We start from the raw sequence: 25434 nt of genomic DNA, 5'->3' as shown, positions 1-25434 counted from the left end.
ACAGTACAACTGTCTGTATGTGTGTGTGTATTTGTGCAACTGTCTGTGTATGAGAGGCGTGGATCGACTGAGAATTATATATTCACAGTAATTAATCAGATTTACAGTTTACATCAGGGGGGAGAGAGAGTGCTAGTCTGTTTGTTGTGGGTGTTAGTATTAAGCAGGGGATTGGACTTGGTTATTTAACACACAGTTGATTTGAACAGCTGCTCTGTTCTGCTGCTATCTATACCTCCATATCAATAGCACATAGGCTAAAAAAAAATCTGCAAAACTCTACACACCAGTACCTTCACTTTTCTGCAGACTGAAACATCCCTGGTTGGCTGAATGGGCCACCCAGCTTCTTCATTTTTCACCTGTACCCACTTAATGCTATTCAGGCCACAAGAGGCTGGAGCTGAGCCCACAAGCAGTGGACAGAAAGGAGAAAAACACTACAGACAGGTCACATGTTTTCATGGGGAAAACACAGATACTGTGCCACTGCATTAACTATAGGAATGAGCAGTAGTCTGATTCCCTGAAAAGTTTGTGCAAATGCAAAACCAGTCTAAAGCTTTGGAGAAACCTAAGGACTAGATGAAACCTGCCACAAGACATGTAAAATGTTATTCACTTTTCCCAGTTACACCTGATTATTGACCAGATGATGTTTTTTTTTTTTTTTTTTTTTTTTGGGGGGGGGGGGGGGGGGGGTTTGCCATTTACCTCATCCTGATTTGATCAACTAATGAGATTTTGTTTGATGCTGCAACATGGTAGTTAATGCAGGTAAGAGTAAATGCACAAATATTAAGCTTAATATTAAGCTATGTCTCCTTATCCCACAGGGTGCTCTTGATCTCATGTTCAGTGCTGTTATACATTATCACCTTGCAATCAGGTGATCCAATCTGTTGACCTTTAAACCCAAAACTTGAGCTGTGATACACTGTAAAGGTTGCCTGTCTCACTATTTCATACATGTGAGTGATTGTGAGATTGTGAGTAAAGTGAGTAAAGAGCTAGTATGTAACTTTTAGCTATCGAATGAATTTACAGTAACACTCTAATGAACCGCGTTTTGCTTCATCGTTCGTTGCTGTAATTACGACTGTGACTAAATAACTTAAATAATGCTGTGGGAACGTTTCAGTTCGACAGTCTGTCAGTTTGTGCTGACACCCCCACACTCTAACAGAAATCGCCTTCACAGTGACTAAAGTTAATATTATGAAAAGTAGACACGGTTCAGGGCTCTGTCATGTGACTTTAGTCTGTGGTAAAAAAAAACAAAAAACAAAAAATAAATAAATAAATAAAAATTAGAAAAAGATGGCGAGAAGATTCTGAACAGGCTGAGCTAAGAATTGACATTGCTTGATAAGAACACACTGTACACTGTACACATGCACTGTAACCCCAGGTGCCTTATATGCATTTTTACTGATTTTGGCTTTAATCGAAAACATCGAATAATATATAAAAGATGTTAAGAAACAATTGACAGTTGCAAGTGTGGAATCTAAACTATCTTCTGTTTATGAGGATGATTCTCAAAACTCTGAGCCTCCACCAAAATTATCTATAAGAAATCCAAAGCATTTTATCAGTGAGGTCCTAATGTGTTCTTGTGCAAACCCTGAAAGTCAAAGACCACTCCAGTTACAAAAAAAACACATTTATTGTCTAGACATTTCAATCATAGATTAGCTAGCATTAAGACCATTTAGTATTTCTCCTGATTAGATGTTTCTTTTCAATGTAAAAGACGTACAAAAACAGTTTATTTCTAAAGCATGTCCTGTAAGAAAAAAAAACATATATACATTTTTACAAATATTCAACAGACAAAAATAGATTTAAAAAAACAAAAACAAACTAAGCACAAAGTCATGAAATTAATGAGTTTAAAATGGCTGACACTGACTGATTCCTTCCTGAAGCTGAAATACTACTGCACCCGTGCTACCCTCCTCTCTAAGACTATCTTGACGAATAATTTAATCCTGTTTGTAATCCTTAAATCATGGAAAAACAACATTTTACTTGTCAGGGCTATTTAGCCGATGTCCCAGTTTCAACAACACGTTTAAAACAAGTGACAATATCTGGCAAAAAAATGTGTTTGTTTAGTGAATATGGAAAAGAGGATTTTTCACTTGGATTTCCAAAAATACAAGAGGATTAAATCACATGTTGAGATAATCTTAGTTGGTCCCTGTTTACAAAGCAGTGATTAACCATCCATAGAGTAAGACATCATGTGTTTCAAAGAGTGATAAAGGCAGGATTGGGGTGAATTTACAAGAGTAAACACAGTAACGTGTTGTTTTGTAATTACAAATTAAGGGGAAAAAGTTGATTTGGAGACAATTCATTTTAATTATCCATGACCTCAATCAGTGAACATATTGTAAGGGAGCACAAACAAATGAACTGTATTGAAATTTACAGCAGGGCCACATCTAGACTTAAGACAACAATGCTATGTTGAAAAGCAACTTGTGTTATGTGTGTTATGTCCAACTGACCAGTAATAAATGCTGAGTCTCCTACATGTTAATTCAGTAATGTGAAACCCCATCAGCAATGTACAGCTGATGACACACTGCTGCTCAATAATAGAGCGTAGCTTAACAAATTACAGTATGAAGACTTATGTTGTTTTTCTCTCTCTTGTTTTGAAATGTAGTTTTCTTTCAATATTTTTGGAGACTTCAGAATTTGTGGCTGTGAAAAAATACAAGGAGGGAAATATCTTGTTAAACAGATACACTATAAAAGGAGGACCAATGGAATTTGAGTGTTAATTCAATCTCTTTGTTCCCCATCAGGTTTCCACTAACTGGTCTTTCAATCAGTGTAACAAATAATAGAGGAGCAAAAAAAGAATGACAACAAGACGCCTTTTGTCGGAACAACCAGAGTTAAGCCTAGAAACATTTAGAGTGTATTCACCTGTTTTCAAAGCTTATTTGGTTTGGTGAGCAATTTTTTCTCCATATAACAGAAGACTTTAAATTCTATTTGGTGAATTCTGAAATGGGTATGAATTAGGAAGTACGGTGCCTCATGAGGATCAAATTAATCCAGTAGCATGACGCTAGACAAATCAATGAGGCCCTCAGTATGTTTAAAAAGTACTAAGTACTGTGTGTGTACTATGTGTGTACGTGGACAGCTACCACTACAGTGCAGTTAGTGAGGATCGGACTTACTGTTAAGACAGAAAAGGTACTTTTCAGACAGTGTGGGCGTATCAGAACAGCAAGCTGATGTTTTAAGGTCAAAGAGTCAGAGCTGAGAGATAAACAGGCCGTGAGTGAGCATTATCTGTCTAGAATAAAAATGCAAACCACCATGTTCTGCATTCACTGTCTATACAATGTTCATCCATCTGTTCATCTGCTGTTGCTTCTCTACCTTTGTCTCTGGTGTCCATATCTGTCCACGTTCTGCTCTGTCTGCTGTCTATAAATTCAACTCTTTAAGTGTTCATTCGTTCAGTGTTTTCCAGAAAAGCTGGTCCCAGTCAAAACAATGCAGAGCCCCCTTCGGTTCAGTCACTGTCTGGTCCCTGTAACTGATCCCGGTGCAGTCCATAAACAGAAAGCAGTAAAGACAACAACATCCAAATAGGTCCTCTCCTTCCATTAACATCCATCTTCTCCAGTTAGTAACAGGTTTGTGTGTCCTCAGCAGATACAACAGAAAAAAGAATGTGCGATCAAGATAACTCTTGTCTGTGATTTCTGGCTCCAGGTGAAAAGTTCTAGAAATATCAGTGTGTGGGGGGAAAAAAACAGATGTCCTTGCTTTCTTTCCATATTTTTTAGTAGATGACCTCGTAAACAGTGGCCTTCTTGTCCCCTGAACCAGTGACGATGTATTTGTCGTCCACAGATATGTCACAGCTTAGCACCGAGGATGATTCTTTAGACTGAAGAGAAAGATACAGAATAGGAAATTTTTAAACTATGCTCTTAGAAAATATAATTATGTCTGGTGCTCTCATGCCACTCAATACTACTGGATGGTTAAAAAGATACAGTAGCTATCATAACATGTTTTATAATGTTGTCACGGAGATACATGGTGATGCACCACATAAGACAGGATGTGTTTGATTGAAAGCAATTTCACAGTATGTGCCAACAGCAGGCATGATAAGCTCTGTGACTCTCATGTGTCATAAAAACTGTAAATGAACATATCTTTGAAGATAATGCCACAACAATTTCATGGTATCCAGTAATTCATTACATTTATTCAATGCAGTGCTGGTGGAAATGGGGTGTGATCTGTTAAAGCTAAAAAAGCAAGTTGAGTGGTGGCAATTTTTATATATTATCTCTAATTTTTATATAATTAATGTAGTGATCTGTTGTTCCAACCTGGAATATGCTGGCTCCATAGGGTGTTCTCCATGCATTCAGTAAGTTATCCTTTCCTGTGCTCACAAACCATTTACCTAAGCAGAGAATACACATACAAATACACATGGTGAGTCATTTCTCAGGCAAAAGGGCAGATAATGGTATTGTCAGGAAAATATTAAAGCCTTTGTAAAGAGCAGACAAATCCAATTAAAAGGTAAGGTAAAAAGGTAAAATTCAAGTAAAACCACTGAGGTAACAACACATTTTGATTACTACTTTTAAAGGGAATGGCTTTAAGATAGACCAGAAAATGAGAGGTGAAAAATTAGCGACAGGCGGACATCATGGACCAAGATCAAGACAGTGAATTTCTTACCACAGTAGGCAAACTGCAGGGAGAGTACACAGCTCTCATGTAGATGAAGCTGGTATTTGTCAGGCTTGGTGACATGAAGCACCTCAACGTTGCTGCTCTCCATTCCCACAGCGAGCCACTCTCCTGTCGGACAGTAGCCAAGAGAGAAGATCTGGGCAGAGGAGATAGGAAATATTAACTTGAGTTGCATTAACATTAAGCACTTGACCAGGCATACTGGGGATTCTACTTTTAACACTATGGGTTTGTTGAGAAAACACTGTTTGCTGATATGAGTGTGCACCTGTGATGTAAAGTCATGCTGCTGCAGCTGCCGTCCCTCTCTCAGATCCCAGGAGCGGACAGTATTATCGAGGCCTCCGGTCCACAGCTTGGTGCCATCATTGGAGATGTCAATACAGCTGGCTCCATCTGTGTGGCCCTGGAACTGCCTGCAGGATACACACATACATTCTGAGTTAAATAAAGAGAGAAATGTTGAAACAAAGACACTAGGAATCATGTTGCCCGGGCAGTTGTTATGTATCACAGCAAATGTGAAAAGCTTACAGTATTTCTCATCAGCAGCCGTGCTGTTCTATTGCTCAATATTCTGCCACTTGGTGCTACAACTTGTAATCATAAAGGTTAAATCAGCCAGTGGGCTAATTAAGGAAGGCCAAGGTTGACAGGTGGTTAGAGAACCAAGGCAGTAATTTTAGATGCCCTAAAAATTCAACAGAGCCACACTTTGATTTGTATTAATCCTCTGCAAAGAATGACACGGGAATGAACAAACTTTCCATGTTCCTCATCAAAGCATACACTCAACAAGGTTTCTCTTACCTAACGAGTGTCTGGTTGTGTAAGTCCCAGACTGCGATGTTACCGTCACTGCAGCAAGAGAAGCAGACCTTAGAGTCTGGGCTGATGGCCAAAGCATAGCATGCTGGTGCTGATGATGTTAACTCTGCCTTGATCCTGGGAGTGGGCGTGGCCAAATCCCAGATGGACAACGTGCTCGCCTCACCTCCCACTATCAGTGTTCGACCATCAGGGAGGAGGCGACAGGAGCGGATGTAGTTGTCTCGGTTCTGATGTGGTAGGCATATAAAAAAACATTCAATGTTTTGCATATGTACTTGAATAATAATAAATATTTTTATATACATTTAAAAATGTATCAATACTCTGATTTTAATGGTTATGATAAACAACTACAAAAACATAAATCTCTCTCACTCAAAGCAGAAACAAGTGAAAACAGAAATTTAAAATTTTCCTCACTCACCAGACAGTCGAGCTGTGATACGGGGCTCTTGTTTCCGGGGTGACTAATGTCCCAGACCTTGACGCAACCCTTCCCTCCAGTGTAAACGTGTCGGGTGGGGTTACTGATGGTAACGGCGCACACCACCTCTCCATGGTTCAGTGTGTTGATCTGACGGGCATGGCGAGGAATGCCTGGGCCCACCAAAGCATCCGGGGGAAAGGGCACTGGCTGCATCTGTCCATCAGCCGCCACGTGAAAAGAGTAGGCACTGATGACACAAAGAAGGAGAGTAGGTTAAGCATGAAGACAAAGGAGGAGGAGGATAGGGACAGAGAACACAGAGCAAGTGGAAGAATGAAGAAAGAGGCAAAAAGTAGAAGAAAAAAAACTTCTTTTTTTTTTTAAATGAGAAGTTTGTTAAGGACATATCATTTGTTCTGCAAGGCAACAAGGGCAATCAGTCCTCAAACATACAAGCAAACACACTTACGGTTTGCCACCAGGGATCCCTGTCAGACTGGGAGGCATTCCAGGCACTCGCATATGAGGATGAGGATCAAAACCAACCTTGAGGAGAGAACACAGACATTTTATGATCACAGTGCAAACACACGCCCATGGGGATTGGCAAATGCACACAGGTCAATACTAACCTGTGGAACATAACACAAACACTTGTGAGCACAAAGCAAATAGACACTCTTGAGCACACACACTCTCTGAATGTGAATGACGAGTATAAGAGTCAGCAAACACACAGAAGCAGAGCTGTCAGTACTTGTGCCCTTGAATCCAACACACACACACACACACACACACACCACACACACACACACACACACACACACACACACAAACACACACACACACACACACACACACACACACACACACACACACCTGGTGAGTACTGAGTAGTTTCTATCAAGTGTTGCCCAGACACAGACACAGCTGTGGGTCTACTAAGCCTATTTAAACAGTGTAATGAACACTATGCAAATACAGCCAAGAGTGATGAGGTGACTAAACATTATGCACACCAGCATACCCACTGTATAAATACTATCACATGGACAAGAGAAATACAGCTGTATAACTGCTGACACTTTCCACACTTTATCATAGAAAATATACAGTGCTTTTGAAAAGTATTCACAGTCCTTAAGTTCTTAACTTTTCTTTATTTTAAAACACTGAATTACAGTGGATTTAATTATGATTTTTCATCACTGATCAACAGGAAAAAAAGACTTGACATCAAAGTAAAACTGTCAAAGTAAAAAATTCTACAAATACATATAACTTTAACAATTTTTTTAATTGATTAAAATGCAATGGATTTAATCTCAAATTCCTGGAAGGTGAAACTATTTGGGGCTGGGCAGCCACTGGTCAATTCACTGCAAAAGCGACATTTTAAAGAAAAATGATTAATCGATCTGCTGCAAACTTACTGAGAAGTACAACTCAGGAAGAGGATGCAACAAAATCGCCAACACACTGACTAGTTCCTCGGAGCAGTGTAAGGTCATAAAAAATGGAAAGAACATAGTACAGCGGTAAATCTGCCCGGAGCAGGTTATAGGGTTTCATGGCTGAGTTGTGAGCTCTGTGCATACAACTGTTGCCCGGGTGCTTCAGGGGGAACGGCAAAGAGGAAGCCTCAGTTGAAAAAAACACATATGAGGGCAGCAGAAGTAGAAGGCATGACTTGAAAATTCACTCTGTTCTGTTCACCCACATTTACCATATAACCTCACATTGCTTGAGAAGTTTCACAAAAAAAGAATGGGATAAAAACTGATGTGTCTGATACAACCCTGTCTACACAGTTTCAAGGCTGAAATTTCTGCCAAAAGAGACTCTAAAAAATAATGTCTTGAAGGTAGGGCTGGGCGACAAAACGATATCAATATATATCGCGACAGCACCTCCCCTCGATAGACATATATGACATGGTTGATAACAACGTTGATACGTCATTCCACCTATGTTCTGACAGAAAATATGAAAAGTCAATGATAATGAGAATAGCACCGTCTCTTCTTTCTCTCTCTCCCTCTCAGCATTTAGAGGGCAGCCCTAAAACTGACCTATGGTATCTTCACATTTCACTTCAGAGTAAAAAGGAAGCTGTAAGTGTAGGGGAAATAGTGATTTGATCTATATCGAGATATATATCAATATTGACTGATATGAAAAATGATATTGTGATATGATTTTTCCCATATCGCCCAGCCCTACTTGAAAGAGATGAATATTTACGTAATGAATAATTTTTATCCTTCATATATGGAATTAATTCAATACATTTACGGGGCTGTTTTAACTTTTCTATGGATCAAGTATGTCTCCACTGAACTCACCATTGTAACGCAGCAAAATACATAAGTCAAAGTGTGGTTAAAACTTTTTATGTACACTCAATATCAACAATTATCAATGTTAAATAAACATGTGCAGTTACTGCTTTTGTTGATTTGATATTTTGCAGAGTCACCCTTTTCTACTTACCATGGGTGAACGGCCATAGGCAGCCACAGCTGCTGCAGCAGCAACGCTCATCTGAGGTGACATGTTGTGCAGTCCAGCAGCATAGGCCGCAGCCCCAGCTGCACCTGCCAGTTCACCGTTCATCCCTGCTGCATGGGGCAACATACCAAATGCACCTGGGTATGGGCCTGGTACAGCAAGGGGTGTCCGCAAACCTGCAGCTGGGGAGAGGCAGGGAAAGAGTAAGATGCATGAAAAGCTTGTAACAGCTAAAGCAGCATTCAACCTAGACATCCTTCAAATATCTAAGAATACAGGCTTTGATAATCAAACAGAAATTTTTGACAAAACCGGTAATCAGATTTATCTTTCCTATCAAACAGACTGTGGGAAGCTCCACACATGCATAAGGTTTTTCAGAAGTAAAGGTGTGCCATGAAACACTGGTGATTAAATCTTGTAACAACAGTTCTTTTAGCAGCAAAAAATCCTGCTTTTATCCAACATTTATTCAAGGCTTGTTGATCCTTAATTGTGGGATCAATAAAGTGAAGTCTAAGTCTGAGGCTGAATTTTCCTGGAGACAGTTTATAAAACATAACTTCATGCCCTCTAGCAAAATTTACCATACTAACATAACACAACCCATCATATCAATCAATTACAAATGTCTTGTCCTGAACGTACTGGGTGGATGTGGTATCTCCATGGAGGGGGGTTTGGATAGACTGGGCCGGATTCCAGGTGTGGAGCTCGGACCTGGGGTGGAGTCGCCTCTAGGGGTGGGTGTGCTCGACTTAAGCCCAGGTGTACCTGCCTTATCTCGCTGCCACACACAGAGAGACACACTTCAGAAATACACAAGAAAAGTGCAACTACTGACACATGTATTTGATCCAATCACCAATAAAACAATATGCTAAAGCAACTGAATTTTTTTTTCCCTTCTCCATCCCTACCATTGCCATCTCTTTGGACTTGAGGGAGGAGGAACTAGCTGATGATGCAGTAGAGGCTGGACTACAGGGGTCTTTCTTGAGAAGACGTGCTTTATCCAGGCCATTCTCTCTAGGTGAGGGCAGAGGTGTGCCACGAGGGGAGGCTGGATCCTGGTGGAGGGACAAAAATTCAGTCAATTACCTGAGAGCAAAACTACTGCATATAAGTGATGTTGACATTTTCCTGGATAGAACATTTCAGTCCCATGGCCAAATGTGATCCACGGCCAAATGTGAAACAACCACAATCATCACAACTGTTAAGAAACAATTACAAAATAAAAACATACTGACCTCATTGGAGACATCCACCACTAAATTATCATCACTTTTCTCTCCATCACTATCCTGCAAGGACAGACCATTAGTTAGCTCACCATTAGATATTCTCCCCTTCACTTCACCTCACTTCTATCTGGTAATTTTCTTTGACAGAGGACTGGCACAAACGTCCTTGTCCTTTTCTTAGCTGCAATACAGGCTGTTACAAGGGACTTACAAGTAAACAGGAGTGAAAATAAACAGCAAAGTGAAACAACACTCTTAACATTCTTTGTGTTACTATGTTACATCTGAACAAACACTAAAAATACATGTTTCCTCACTTAAACATTTGCACAGAACAGCACACACACAAATAGCAGAACCATTTCTTACATAGTGGCTCGAGTCCTTGTCATCCACCTTGCGTTTCTTAGTATCATTTGGAAACTCAGGTCCGTTGCGTCGCTTATCTGAGTTCCTTAGACTTTCTGGCAGCAATGAGTTACTCTGCAGAGAGAAGGAGGGAGGAAGAGTAGAAGAAAAATGGGGGAGCAGGGGGAAGATTTAAGATAAAAGATAGGTAATGAAGAGAGAAAATAGAGAAAGGAGAAAGAGTTTGTAAGACAAGGAAGAAAAAAAACAAGGTAAGCAAATTTTGCCATTTACAGTTCAGGTTGCGCTTTGTTGTGTGTACATTCTGCGTAAGCTCACTAGACCGTCTGATCTATCTACCACTAATTACAAAAGCTATTCAGCTATGTGTAGAGCAGGTTAGAAAAACAGACACTTGCTTGCAAATAGGTTAATAGTTCACAGAAGCATGAATTAAGCAGCACTAACACTTAAATGGCAACCTCTTTTCTCACTTGACCAAAGCCAGTCACAGCCACACACAAACACACACCTCTGAAGTTGATGATTACATTAAGTGGCTCTCAAAATCTATCAGTGCTCCCTCTCCTGGCTCTGACAAGCTACACTAGCTTCAGTATGAGTGTGTGAGTGTGTGTGTGAGTGTGTGTGTGTGTGTGTGTGTGTGTGTGTGTGTGTGTGTGTGTGTGTGTGTGTGTGTGTGTGCACAATGTGTAATTGACTGTGAAAGCCTGTGTGTACGATCAAGTGTGTAACAAACTCTGTGTGTGTATTACTTGCATAACACTCATGTGTCCCTCTGTGTCCCAGGACTACACACAAGCGCGCACACACACACACACACACACACACACACACACACACACACACACACACACACACACACACACACACACACACACACACACACACACAGAGAGAGAGCTGCCCCCCCTGGCCTCCTGACCAACGGATCCTATTGTTAATGGATTAAAGCTTCATGTTGAGTCCATTATAGTCTCAGCCTGTCAATGAAATGTGCATACAACATACACAAACACACATGCGCGTGCACAAATCTAGCGAGGGAGTGGGCTTTGAGGGGGGAAAGGGTAAATGAAGGAGGAATAGCGAAGAGAGGAGGAGCAGGGGACAAGGGTGAGAAAAAAGGGGAAAGGGAGGGGATGAGATTAGAGGACAGAGAGGATGGAGGGAGGGTGTGAGAGTGCGAAGAAGAAAGGGTGACAAGAGATGAGGGAGGGAAAGAGAAGCATGGAGGGGGGTGAAAATCTGTATTCTGCCAAAGGCCCCTTCCTTCACGCCCTCCCCCCCTCCCCCACCTCCTCCTCCTTTACTGAAAGGTTTTAGTGAGCTGAGCACAGGAGCACTGACCCGCAAAACATAAGCAATTTCCCCCCTCCATTCCTCCCCTGTTCACTTTTAGCATAGTGTCTCTCTCTCTCTCTCTCTCTCTCTCACTCTCACACTCACACACACACACACACACACAAGCTCAGTGTCATATGACTGCTGCTCCTTCACCCCCCACCCCACCCTTTCCCAAGCCCTCCCCTCTCAGTGGTGGTGATATTAAACACAATGAGAGTCTTTAAGGGCGGGATCAGGCGTAGTGGTGGTGGTGGTGTGTGTGTGTGTGTGGGGGGGGGGGTAATCTGCTCACTGAGGTGTTAAATAGGCACAACAATGCAGGCTAGGCTGGAGGAGTGTGTGTGTGTGCCTGTGTGTGCAAATGCTTGTGTGTATGTGTGCAAGTGTCCGTCCATGTGACCATGCTAAAAAGCTCATTTGGAGGAGAAAGGAAACCTAACAGTTCAGAACAGATCTAGGGCAGAACTAAACAGGCAGGCCAAAGCTCTCCCCGAGAGCTCCCCAAGCACACACAAACACACATACACACACACACTTTGAGACTGACAGTCAAAAGTACACATTTAACACAGAAAGTTATTTGAGTGTGAAACAGTGGTAAAAAAAAAAAAAAAAGTCTGAGGTGCTTTTATATATATAATAACATGGTGAGATGAACTTCATTGATCCCTGAGGGGAAATTAGGTCACTGCAGCAGCAAGAAATTGGGTAACAAATGCTATGCTATTCCATTAAAATGACAAAATGAGCCTGCCTCAGCAAAAGGTGCGGTTTACCTAAAGTTACAAGTTCGAAGTCTTAGTTTTCATGTTGCCTTGGATAAATGTTCATTTTCAGATACTGTATTTTCAACAAAATACTACTATGTGTGAAAAAATTAAATGGTTGGCCCAATGATGATTGTAGCAGGTATTAAAGGGACCATTTTTTTTTTTAGCCCTTACTGTTTTTCCTACATAACCAGGGGCAATTCCATAAGTACAAATCCAAACAATTACATCATTACTTAGAGCAGCTTTATGTAAATTAAATGTAGTTTACTTAGAGCATAAAGTTTAAATTTGTTTTAGCCTGTGTTTGAGTGGAGCTTACAGACAGATGTCCATCAACAGAGCTAAAACAGACTAATCTCACTGTTGAGCTTAAGTCAAACTGCATCAAAGAACAAAGTCAAATTCCCCCAAACCAAAATCTTTCTTTAAGAAATACAAGAAAAAAAACGGGGTGGTTTGTCAGGACAGTAAACATTGCTGCAGAAAGAGGAAGTACTTACGGTGCCAGGCTCTCGCTCTATTGCCATTGGAAATAAGAACATGTGGTCACAGGGTTGGGTGTTCAGCAGAGTAGAAAACAAAGAGAGAGAGAGAAAGGAGAATGAATTGGATATGTCAAGCCTTGTACATTTCATCATATTTATAACTAAGAACCCACATTTTAGAGAGTAAACAGTCTCAGAAGCACCCCCTACAATTTGGGTCACCAAACAATAAATAAACTAAAACACCTCTAAAAAAATACACAGTCCACATTGAATGACGGAATTGTTTGGTTATTCAAAAAATTCAGGGCAGGACAAGTAACAAATAACAAATACACAAATACACTAATTCACCTCTCAGGTGCTCAGGTCCTCCACTGTGTGAGTCTGGTCCAGACAGGTGGGGCTTTTTATCACCACCGTCTTTTCCTGCCAGATGGGGTGGGATGGCACCAAGAGCTCCTGATAGAGCCAGGAGGCCAGCTGAACCACCCAGCTGAGAGGGGTGAAGACCAGCAGGGTGAGGAGTGAGGGGCACAGGGGCACCACTGTGGTTATGGGATAGATGCTGCTGCTTTAAAAGAAAAAAAGCAGGAAAAGAAAAGAGGTGGTTAGTTGAGTTGATGAAAAAAATGTTCAAGAATATTCAGGGAGGAGCTGAGCCCTCTTGCCTTATACAAGCAATACAATGACACTTGACTCCAAAAAATGTCAGTGAATGAAACTGAGCCATCGACAGGTGAAAATCAATAGCACTCCGTAACCTAATCAATAAAGATTTCTGGTCCTCCTCAACAGATGGGACAGTTTCATCAGTGTCTTGGTTTACACCACCTCAACAAGCTGCTGCAGTCTACAAGGCAGTGAACACATCCTCTCCCCCTACACATCACCTAACACACACCGACATACACACACACCCTCCTCCCTCTGAGGTCAAACACTGAACAATACTGACAGCTGGGATCACAGCCCAGAGCCTGAGGATGTGGTGGGAGAAGAGGGGGGAGGAAAAGGAGGAATGACAGAGAAGTGGGGGGAGAGGGCCGAGAGCCCCAGCTGCTGCCTGCACTGTCAGGTCTTGTGAGTGAGTGAGGCGGCGGAGGAGAGAGAGGGGAGGAGAGAGGGAAAGAAAGAGGGTAAGAGAGAGGGAGAGAGAGTTTGGCTGGCAGCCCTGCTCTCTCTTTCACACCAAATCAGGCGCTCGTCTGAGCGTGAAATGCCTTTGTGTTCCAAAACATCATTATTGCCTCCTCAGACAGTAGCCGCGGGAATCCAAGCTCACTGATTCGCCGTGGGGAGGGGAGGAGGAAGGAGGGAGGGGAGAGGAGAAGGGGGGGCACAGGAGGCGACTCGGCAGGGGTGGAAGGAGTGCTGAAGGTCAAACCGACTTTTATCTCACCTAATTGACTAACCCACTCCCCCTCTCCAGAGCCACCGCCTTCTCTTTTCCTCTCAATCCATCCTTCACTCTCTGCGTCTTGCCCCAATGAATGAAAGCATCACACAACGAAATAGTCTTTTAGCCTCAGCCCCCATGCCTGCTTGTACACACACACACTCAATTTCCCAAGTTGGCTCGCCTGCCAAACAATCAAACATAAACACACCCACACGTCACACTTGATCACACTAACATGCATACACAGAGTCTAGATAAACAAGACACACACACCCTCACTCAACCATCTTACCCCTGGCTGTTGTTTTCTGGGGAAAACAGAAATGCACGCTCTGCTACACACAGACACACACACAAACAGATGCAAAAACACACACACGGATACACAAATAGGAACCCCTGATGAGAGTAAATGGACGGGAAGCATTGGTGGAGGCAAAGGGAGCCTGGTTTGTCATGGGATGTTAGTGTGAGCTGGTGTGTATGTATGTGTGCATGTTTTTTTTGTGTGTGTGTGTGTGTGTGTGTGTGTGTGTGTGTAGCGATAGGGGCAACATGCTTCATTACACTCATTTAACTCACAAACAGGGTGAATGACAGGCTGGCGTGGGAGACGGGAGGAGAGGGGAAGAGGGGAGTGTAAGGGCAACGCTGTGACCCCCCTTTTTACAAACACTGAAATCCTGCAATTAAGACTCAAACAGCAACTGCCAAATCCACCTCTCCCCCAATTACACATTAACGGAGACCCCCCATCAGTCCACGCCAACTAACAAGCCTACCTCACATCTAACCAAACCCAAACTACCCTCCAAGCCTACTCTTTGCTAAGCTAAAGCTACAATGACCCCCACCAGCCCCCCTCCACCTACATTTCCCTTAAACTCACCCCCTCGACTTCCTTACGCCAGCTATAAAAACTGAGTATTCTCCAATCCTACCCAAAAAGTCACCACCAAGTCTTTCTTTTAACTGAACATCACTGCTGAACTGCAAGCAAAAAGTTTCTGTTTTTGTAGCTTCTTTTCATGCTTGCAGTGCCAATCCCTTTTCAGCTCAGGTCTGAATAGCTGGTCACGCCCCATCCTTCATCACAGAACTGACAACATCTTTCCAATAAACACCTCTCACTGAATCATATCCTTTCTTCTCTACTAACACACTGTGAAAGATCATTTCTATCAATCAATCAATCAATCAATCAATGCATTTTTATTTCCAGATTCATAGTTCATAAAATAACAGAAACTATCTGCATCCCTGGGTTTCAGGGAACTATGCTGTTGTCCCGTGACCTTCAGATTAGTTTAGAGATCAAATGAAATAATTGTATCTCCTTTATAATATAGTGTCAGATATGTCTAAAAAGTATACTAAGTGTAAACATATTTGTTCAGGTATACAATTTGTAACACTAGCCCCACTGTAACGCTTTAGTGATGATTCAGAAGGTTTCAGGTGAAATCCGACAAAACATGCTTGTTTAAAGAATTACTTATGTCTTCATTCTGCAGTGTATTCATTACTATGTAAACAAATTATGAAAATGTTTCTACAAATGGAAGACCTTAATTGGCTTAGTTATACAGCTATATTAGTATATTATATATTAGTATACTGTGCTCCTCCACATCCAGAAACACTACATGTACTGACTGTCATGGCTGCACACAGACACAGAACACGTGCTGCTTTTCCAGAAGAAAAATCCATTTGTAGTAGGCAACAAGCATCAGGTAAAAATTACACTAATCAAGGATCAAAATGTGAATGGTTTTCCATCTCTCTCTTTGTAATGTGGAGAAGGAAATGTTTTTGTTATGGAACATACAGACACACAGAGACAGTTAATATAATATATGTAAAGAAGAAGTAAAAGAATACACACTGTAGGTGGAAGACCTGGCAGTCCACGTACCCCGATGACAGCATTTAGCTCAGCCATGGTCACCTGCTTGGCCCGCTCCACAGCTTGGACCACCTGCTGCTGATGCTGTAAAACACAGAGACACACACAATGTGGATTAAGGCAGAGTAAAAGGCTGATTTATCAGTAAAACTAGGAGAGACAACTAGAGTGTATAAATGGCATAAAAAAAGAGACTGTAGCTCAAAGTCACACATATTTACCTCCTGTGAGAGGAAGGGAATGACTTGTGCACAGATGGTGTTTAGTCTCTTGGCAATCTCAGTCTGATGAAGGAAGAGACACAGAGACAGAAAGAGACTTAATTGTTAATAACATAATTACATTCATTTAGAAAAGACAGCTGTTCAGTAACACCAATAAAGTAATACAACACATTCACAAACACACACACACACACACACACACACACACACACACAGAGTAACACACTGCAGACTGCCATCTCCACAGTAAACTAACAAACACACAGACGCACACTACCTACCAGTCTCTGATATAATAACGACACTCATCCACTTCGCTCTACACACAAATCCAGTGTGTGCCATTTTCAGCATCACTAACACACACACACACACACACACACACACACACACACACACACACACACACACACACACACACACACACAGTGCGATGAGATTTTCCTTTCCAATCATCAGTGTAAGCTCAAGTTTCTCTCTTGCTTGTTGTATTTCTTTTGCTCTCCCTTTATGCTCTGTGCTCTTGTCCCTCTTCCCATCAGCACTTCAGCATAATCTCATCAGCTACTAACTTCATTTGCTCTTACCCAGTATCCATGCCAACACATCCGCCTGCCCCCCAAACCCCCGGAGGTGGCTACAATTGGCTGAAACCAGATACCCCCACAGCGGCATTAAATCAGATAAGGGAACTCATATTACATATCATCCAATCAAATTGATACGAAGAAGGCCAGGGTGAAGAAGGAATTGGAGGAGCCATGAAACGTAGTAATGGCTCATCAGACGCACAAATCACACATAAATAGATACATAGACACACAGGCTGGACGTGAAAGCTTCAAGGGGCAATATATTGTTGTTATGTGAAAATTTAGGAAAAGCTGGATGATCTCCATTATTATGGGATGAAAACTAATTACACTTATGGTTTAAGGAAACTTGAAAACTCAATGGCCAAGGCCAAAACAGTCATCAAACTAAATAGACATGTGGTATCCCACAGCACAGAGCAACAATCTGTGGGGATTTAACTGACCCAACAATTACTTCACCTGGTGTAGAAATAACCGGTTACAATGGCACGTTTCCCCCTTTTCACAGTAATAATATACAATACTTCCTCCTTCCAAGAGACTATAAATTGCATAGGCTTTACGAGACATGAATTGCTCAAGTTTCCAATTTCAATTATGAAATTTGTGCTGATATAATGTAATTTCCTTCCACCATCAGCTGTGCAAGAAACTTGTGGATATTGCTGCAATGCTTTTGTCATTAAAAGGCTGAGTCTACAGGCATGGTAAGAGCTCTGTTAGAATAAAATAGATCAATTTAAAATAGAAAATAAAAGAACAATACAAAACTACAACTGAGGATGATGAGAATGTAAATTTTGGTCATCCTGAGGGAGACCTGAATGTCTATCCCATATTTGATAACAATCCATCCAATTGTCAAGATATTACACTCAGAACTACAACTATCAGGGTACATGTTTCATCATCTGAAGACCATGAATGTCTGCACAAAGTCATCTCCATCCATACAGTAGTTGCTTTTTTTCAGTCTGGACCAAAGTGTAGATCAATCTACATTACCATCTCTGAAGTTATGCCACAAGCTCTATGTATTATTTTATGAGTTTGATAATGCCTGAAAAAACAACATTATGAAGATGTCCTCTTTAGCTGGAGGATACTTGCCTTGATTGGACCTCTCTGTCTCTCACACACACACACACACACCACACACACACACACCTACCAGCTTGCAAACAACTAACCCTGACACAGTTCAGCCAATTATGTACTTGGATGAGCTAAATAAAGTACTAGCCTATTTAAAATGAGTCCTGAACTAAACAAGTATCAGCTCCACCTATAATAGAATTTGGCCAGATTCAAATTACATGACACTACCCAGAAGAATGTAAATAAAATGGTTAAGTAAAGTGAGTGAATAATGGTTGAGGTAACAAATAGAAATAAGTAAAGGAATAGCTTCACCCTGAGAACACTAAACACTATAAATAATTGACTCTCTAAGTATTTGATATGGGATCAAAAGGAGGAAGTAAGTCTTCAGAGCACTTGTACTTCTGTCTACCATCTACAACTCCATGTGTGTCTGTACATGACATGCAATATAACATGTCTAATAAGGATTTGACAATGTGAATTGCTTAAAATGCTCATTTACACATTGTGGTACACTGGGGTGCATACATGCTACCTGATGTGAAAAGCTATCAATGGACAATTGTACATCTGTTTTACAATGCTTATTATGTTACGTAGAGCTACATTTCTACATCGCGCCACACAGCAGGCTGCTGGTTACATGCAGTTGGTCTGTTGTTTGTATTTTACTGTTTTGGCTTACCAGTCTGTGCAGTGTTTATGTCATATGTCTTGCCATTGTTCTCAGTGTATCTCAGCACTGCCTGTACGTATGTGGACCCAATATATCCATTACTTCAGTCTTTGTACAATGCATCAGCATGACACACCTCAACACCTTGCTTTCAGCCCTGTAGAAACCTGCACATTCACTAACTCATGAGTTGCTGACTTCCACATACTGTAACTCAATCCCATAATGCCCAACTTATACCATGCCTAGAAAGCTCTAAGTATAGAGTTATTTTAGACAGACTGTACCTGCAGGTCCATTCTCAGAATCCTGATTTGTAAGCCTATAATTAGCCTTGTATAAAGGCTCAGTGATTAGGCTGTCTGAGAATAGTCTGACTAACTACTATCAGGTCAGCTCAGCTAATCTAACTAAGCTAACTGACAAAACTAACAAGGATCAAACAAATGAGGCTGCGATCCCCAGGTGAGGCACCATTACAAATCATGACTCAAGAAAATTTGAAGTAAATAAAATAAAGGTAACAAAAACTCACAACTCACGTGTCCTAGCACTTACAGCTACATTTTTCATAACAGCAACACTGGAGAAATGACAGGATGCACAACCCACTTGAAGATAGTCATATAATTGAGAGAGCAGGTAAACAAACGTTGAGGATACAAAGAGATGATGCAAGTATCCCCACACACAATGTGCTAGCAGAAAACAGGCTTCCCATTACACACATAATTGGAGCATTATTGTCATACTACACGCAAACACACACCCATACTTCCCCAGCAGGAGGTGGGTTGTTAGTCTGTATCCCCCATACCCCCCGCACACAGAAGCTTGTTGCTCTGACAACTGCAGCCCCAATCTAATGACCTCCCCTGGAGCTTTAGTGTGTGTGTGTGTGTGTGTGTGTGTGTGTGTGTGTGTGTGTGTGTGTGTATAAGTGTTTGTGTGTGTGGACAATAGGAAAGAGATGCAGCTCCCTCACAATGAAAGAACAGTAGCTTCACATGGACATAAAACGAAAGAGGAACCAAGGAAAAAGAAACGAGGGTGGGAGTGTAGCTAAAGAAAAAGGAGATCCCATAATTGTAAATGGAGAGTGAGGAGGGCAGAGAGAAAGGGAGAGAACTTAGGGTTTAAAAAGGGGAGAACAACACAAGAGAAGGAGAACATGAGAAAAAAACCTAAGGGAAGGGAGTGTGAAAGAGTCAGAGACACATCCCCACTCCTCAGTGAAGCAGCCAGGCCAATCCACCTCCAATTTCCTCTGGTCTGACTGGTCGATAGCTGTGGTAATTACTGGTAAACGCTCTGAGCCCTGCACCACTCCTGTGGGGAAATGTGTGTGTCTGCGTGCAGAGAGAGTGTGAGTTTTCCCTCCTCATCCATGTCTACATACTTAACCATGTGAGTATGTTTGTCTTTGAATGTGTCTGTGCAGTTACCCAAGCATAAACATGTTTGACTTTCTGTGCTTGTGTGTACATTACTTTGTACATGTCCCATTTTTCCTGACGTTGTGTGTTTGCAAACATTTCTTAAGGGGGTACATAAGTGTTGTTGCCTTTCTGTGTGTATATTACAATAGGTAAGGGTCTTTGTTACTCTGTGCCTGTGCTTCCACACTTGTGTTCATGCCTTACTAAAGTGCGTGTTGGTGTGTTTCTGCCTCCCTGCCTTTAAAAGGGGGAGCTCCACTGTCTCTCCTCTGCCGGCTTCACTGTGATCGATTCCTCTGCCCTCCCCAGCCCTGCCCCTCTAATGTAATAAAGCAGGCCGCTCTCCTAGACAGCACCAATCAATCTACAGAGCCATTCATCCTGCCTCTGGGCTCAGCCGGCCGGCCCTAACTGGGGAAATGGAGACAGAGCCCCATCGATCACAAATAAACACACATCCACACGCACAAAGGGATACAGTAAAAGACACACACAAATTGATGAACACACAAATGCATTTGTGCACACACAAGGACACATCAACAGGCACACACATCAAATACATCAAAATACTTGCCATGGGGGGTGGGGGGTAGAAGGAGAGAGAGGAAGAGACAAACAGGAAGATGCAGAGAGTGGACAAGAGGCAGACAGACAAGGATCCATACCTGTTTGTGCATTTCGATGTTGAGGCCATAAGACATTTCATAGTACTGAGAGGACAGAGAGAATCATATGGTTAGATTAGTTAAAGGAATTCTGAACCTTTCAAACAGAAAAGCTTAACCAACTAAGAGAATGTGAGTGACCTTACAAATGAGGGTGGTTTATTGGAATAAGGCAGGCATGTAGATCTTTTTCAAACAGCAATCCATTGTGACAGAGCAATCAAACTACTTTTAAAAGACAGAGCATCCAAATCAAATTCTTTATACCTGCGCAAGGGTGTCACCATAGAGGGAAAGTAGATAAGTGCATTTGCAAACAATTCAGAACGAGACTCCTGTCTAATTGCAGTTTGTTTGTGTATGAGACTCAATGCTTTAGGCACACTCTAAGCCTCCTTTGACCTCACTTTGCTTCAGGTAAGTGACAATTTAAGCTGAAAAGGTAACTTTTCATCTAACTGTGTGTATCTTACTTTGTTGTGTTCTTCTTTAGTTCATTATATGACAAATACACTCAAGTGTTATTGACAATTCACATAATGATTCAGGGTAACTACTTTAGAAAGAATACTAGTGAAATAATGGGTTTGTCAGAATATTCAAAAATCTGCCTCCTGACAAGTGCAAAGTTGAAACAGTGTAATCTCACACTTTAATCATCATCATTGGCAAGTCTGCGTAAAGGAACTGCACAGTAAAAGCAGGTGTCACTGTCAGGTTGCTGTACAGATTTCTTCCAATATGCCTCTTTCCATCATTCCAGTACAGTTCAGCGGGGATAACTGCAGTGTTTGATGTGTGATGTGGAGGAGCAAATGAACGGAGTTTAAGGACCTCACCATGACATAGTGTCTCTGCATCTCTGTCTTCTCACTGGCCAGCTTCTCACACTCCAGTTTGAGACTGAAAAAACAACAATGACAAAAAAAACAATTCACCATAAAAACAGCAATTCACCATTAAATTTAATTTGACCTTGCTCAACCCAAGTTCCACAGACAGAGAATTTACAAACACATTTTACCTCTGATCAATACCTTCAAGCAAGCTCCAGCTGTTTTCCTACAATAGATACTTCACAGTGGTGACACACAAGTCTCCTCTGATCCCTCTTGTTTTTGGCTCACTGATTAAAGCACCAACAAATGCAAAGACTAACCTAAATAGTGCAGGGCACAGAGCAGGTTTTCAAGAGAATGAAAGTGAAATGAAGAAGATGTATGCTGGCTGTAGGATGTTTGGTTTGACCCTGCTCTCTGTATGTGTCAATCAGGATGTGATTTAGAAACAAAGCAGTCTGTTTGTAGGTCAGCAGCTTTCACCTGTTGTGGCCAATCCTCCCTGACAACACAAATAAGTTGAAGCAAATATACACAAAGCAAAAGAAAAACACAACTGCACACAAACTCAGGCAGTCTAGTTTCTCAACACACAACCACACATACACACACACAGGGGAAAATAAAGAGTGATTTATGAAACCCTGAGCCCACACGCCACCCTCTGGCTCTCACCCATCACCAAGACTTAGACCTACCGCAGTGTAAGCGCTAACACTGATGCCTGGGTCTGCTGCATGTGTGTGCACACTTTTTTTGTGTGAACATGAACCTAATCCAGGTTTATGGGTTAGTGTGAGGCCAGGGTTGGGGTTTTGTTCATTATGGTAAGGGGGATGACTGCGGTTAGAGTGAGGTTTAGCGTTAGAGGGGTAGATGACAATGAGAAATCTGGCCACCGTGCCTCCCCTATTAAGACAGAGGAGGCTTCCAGTGCAAATGTGTGCATGTGTGTTTGTATTATCCACCTGTGGTATTGCGCCTGAAGAAACTGGAACTCCTCCTTGATGCGGTCCAGTGACTCTGGGATGGTGAACTTGAAGGGCTGGCCTGGAGCCTGGTGGGGCGTCTGAGACACACACACACACACACAGGATTATTAACATCATACTGCCTTATTATGTGGCCTACAATATGCATTTGATCCTCTCCAGGCTCACGTGTAATGTCAACAACTTTTAATTATTAGCCCTTATTAAACAAACAATATTATCAATCCCACTCTGCTGCTCTGGGCAGATGCAAAGCCCAATTAACAGGAGAGAAAGAAAGAGCGAGCTTGATATAATCATGTACTTTGCCTGAAGGCTGCTAAAAGTAAGACAACAAGAGGCGCGGGTAAGACAAAGAGGTAGTGTTATCTCCCGGCCTGTGGACACCCGGTTACATCTAGGTGACTGCTGCTGAAGCAGGAAGGGAAGAGTCTTACCGGGTGTCGCCCCTGGGGAAACATTGTTATCTCCGGGAGGATACAACCGTTTCCTCTTCAAAACCCCGTTTCGAGGGATCAACCAGGGTACAGTAAGGACGTGGAGGAGGGTTGCTCTCGGTCACGGCGACGAATCCATCCGCCGTTAGTATTAGAACCAACTGTCGTTAATTTCAAACAAAACCGACCGCCTCCCCCCCTCCGCGCGCTCCGTCCGAGTTCACCGACCGTTTAATGTGAATCCCTGCTTCTCTCCGTCTTTCCGTCGTTGTCTCTCCTCCTCAGCGCGGCCGTAAATCAACCGGAAAAACACGGGAAACGGCTCATTAGCTGGAGGCAGCTAAACGGGGTAGGAGGAGGAGGAGGAGGAAGAAGAAGAGGGCATGAACCAGGTGAGAAATGAAAAGGCTGGAGCCACCTCAATCACTCCAGCGTTTATGTTGTGTAGGGTCCGACGTATTCCGAGTAGAGAGAGACGACCAAACAAACAAACAAGGAAGAAATTCAAGCCAGTAGCCCGTCAACAGACAGCCGCAAACTGTCGGCTCTCAGTTAGAGCATCAGAAACAAATCCACAAAAGTTAATTGCAGTGAAGAGTTCCCACTTGACTCGTCGCGGTCGCTAGTTGGAGGTTGAACAGTCAACAAAACCAGAAATATTTACTTCCCCTCTTAGTTTGGATACAAAACTGTGCCCAAAAAAGGCTTCAAGAAAAAAGGGAAAATATGCTGTTAGTTTTGATAACAACAACTCCCACAGCGGCGACAACAGTCCACCATCTAGCTCTGCTTTACCTCAATGGCAACTTTCTCACGCGGTTTCACGCTCCCCGGCTAACCGAAACTGTGGGCCGGCCCACAAAACGGCTCCGAACCAATCAGAGCTGCCGCTCCACGTGGGGATAACGATGTAGAGTGTACATCTGACCAATAGTCGTTCTGTAAACTTCCCCGAGTCCGTTGACCTGGTTGAGCTACGCGGATTCTGCCCAATCAGCGCGCCTCAGGGAGCTACCATTCCGGAGGCGCGCAGGGCGGCCAGTGCGGTGGTAGAAGGCAAGTCTTACCTGTCAATCAAAGTAACGTGGGCTTAGCAGGGTTGAAGAGGCGCGCGTGCACACACACACACACACACACACACGAATCAGCCCTCACAAGCGCACACACACGCACAGAAACACAAATACTGTCTTTCTTAGTAGCTGCTGTGAACCCTCCTCACAAGTGCCAGTGCAAATCAACTCAAATGTCTCTCTCTTCCTCTTCTCTGTGTCTAGGTAATAATATACAGTGTACGAATGTATTTAGTCCGACTTGAACTCACTTTGCGTTCCACTTCTCTTAAAAGGAAAAAATATCTAATTATGCTCCTCATCTGTTGCTCGACCAGACTGTATAGGCTATGCACACTACATGTTTGAGTTGTTTTCATCTACATTCAGTCTATATGTGAGCCACAGAGATAACTCAGTTTGCCTCATGTTTCCACTGGCACATAAGTCCAGGGACAAACCCAAAACCTCAACTCTGTGAGGTCTTGGTTATGTCACTTCAAAACTGAATATAGGTCTTAGTGTGAATACTATTTCCTCGCAAAGACAGGAGACTTGCCAGGGGAAGTCCTGATTTGTAGTAATAAAGTTCACAAAATCATATGCTATTGTCAAAGCACTGAGAAACATTTGAAACATTAGGTGCAGAGAAGTGAAAGAAGCATTTTAATATGCTTAATTTATGCAAAAATACAGGCACTAAGAGTCACAAGGCTTGGACCAGCAGCTACTGTGAACTGCAACATGTTTCAAGCTAGCATTATCGCTCAGGTAGCTTCAAAATACTTGCTGACATACTTTTACAAATAAGAAATAAGAACTACATGACATTATAATTACGTCATAGCCAAACAGACTTAAATACAAAATAACATTTTTTCTGTCATAACATATGTATTTGTGGGGGCTAATAGCTGCTAAAAATCTTTTGGTTTTCTTCCTCCTCTGTTGCTGGTGCAAGCAATGACTAATACAATCTATCTGTTTCAACTTGAATGTCTCTGTAGCCTTTGTCATTTTCATTTTCAAAGTGAAAAGTAAACTTTTTTGTTATCCAGATCATACAATAAGGAATGTGCAGCTGAACAGAGTTGAGTTCCTTCCAGCTCAATGCACCAATGATTGTTGACACAAGTGAGATGAACAAGGACACAACAAACAGTGCACAATGTCACAACAAATTTTGGACAATGGACAATGGACAATCGTAACAGTTTTGCAATGTGGATTGGATAAATACTGCCCCTGTGAGTGGTGTAAAATCACAGGGGCAGTATTTATCCAATCCACAATCCACACAATGCAAAACTGTTACGATTATCCATTGTCCAAAATTTGTTGTGAATAT

The 25434-nt window shown here is 42.0% G+C and overlaps 1 protein-coding gene across 3 annotated transcripts; it reads right to left on the bottom strand.

The window, feature by feature from the left end:
• Positions 1–1650: 1650 nt before the first annotated feature.
• LOC108878657 (transducin-like enhancer protein 1) lies at positions 1651–23829 on the bottom strand. 3 transcript variants are annotated; one of them, XM_018669578.2, is made up of 20 exons: positions 23035–23829; positions 22574–22674; positions 21606–21669; positions 20767–20811; positions 16281–16343; positions 16039–16143; positions 13103–13322; positions 12764–12780; positions 10144–10257; positions 9781–9834; positions 9448–9597; positions 9176–9314; positions 8510–8709; positions 6486–6562; positions 6014–6263; positions 5569–5816; positions 5027–5174; positions 4744–4894; positions 4383–4459; positions 1651–3928 (listed from the first exon to the last, which is right to left on the bottom strand). In XM_018669578.2, the coding sequence occupies exons 1-20, from the start codon at positions 23056–23058 to the stop codon at positions 3821–3823; spliced, it is 2355 nt and encodes a 784-aa protein (XP_018525094.1). In that variant the 5' UTR covers positions 23059–23829; the 3' UTR covers positions 1651–3820. The 3 variants fall into 3 exon arrangements, with proteins under 3 accessions (XP_018525094.1, XP_018525095.1, XP_018525096.1); XM_018669579.2 differs by having other exon boundaries at positions 13103–13319; XM_018669580.2 differs by having other exon boundaries at positions 16069–16143.
• Between the last annotated feature and the right edge of the window lie 1605 nt (positions 23830–25434).

This window comes from Lates calcarifer, linkage group LG13 (assembly GCF_001640805.2).
Source record: "Lates calcarifer isolate ASB-BC8 linkage group LG13, TLL_Latcal_v3, whole genome shotgun sequence".
NCBI classification, from domain to species: Eukaryota; Metazoa; Chordata; class Actinopteri; family Centropomidae; genus Lates; species Lates calcarifer.
Note: the sequence above shows the minus strand (reverse complement) of the source record. Positions and strands in the feature narration are given on the sequence as shown.

What these genes read in the sequence shown, in the direction of transcription:
- LOC108878657 (XM_018669578.2), bottom strand. Translation starts at nt 23,058, where the DNA reads ATGTTTCCCCAGGGGCGACACCCG. An exon ending in GGGATCCCTGGTGGCAAACC is followed by an intron (nt 6,264 to 6,485) that starts GTAAGTGTGTTT and finishes TTGTGTCATCAG; the next exon opens with TGCCTACTCTTTTCACGTGG. An exon ending in AGCATGACTTTACATCACAG is followed by an intron (nt 4,895 to 5,026) that starts GTGCACACTCAT and finishes TCCTCTGCCCAG; the next exon opens with ATCTTCTCTCTTGGCTACTG.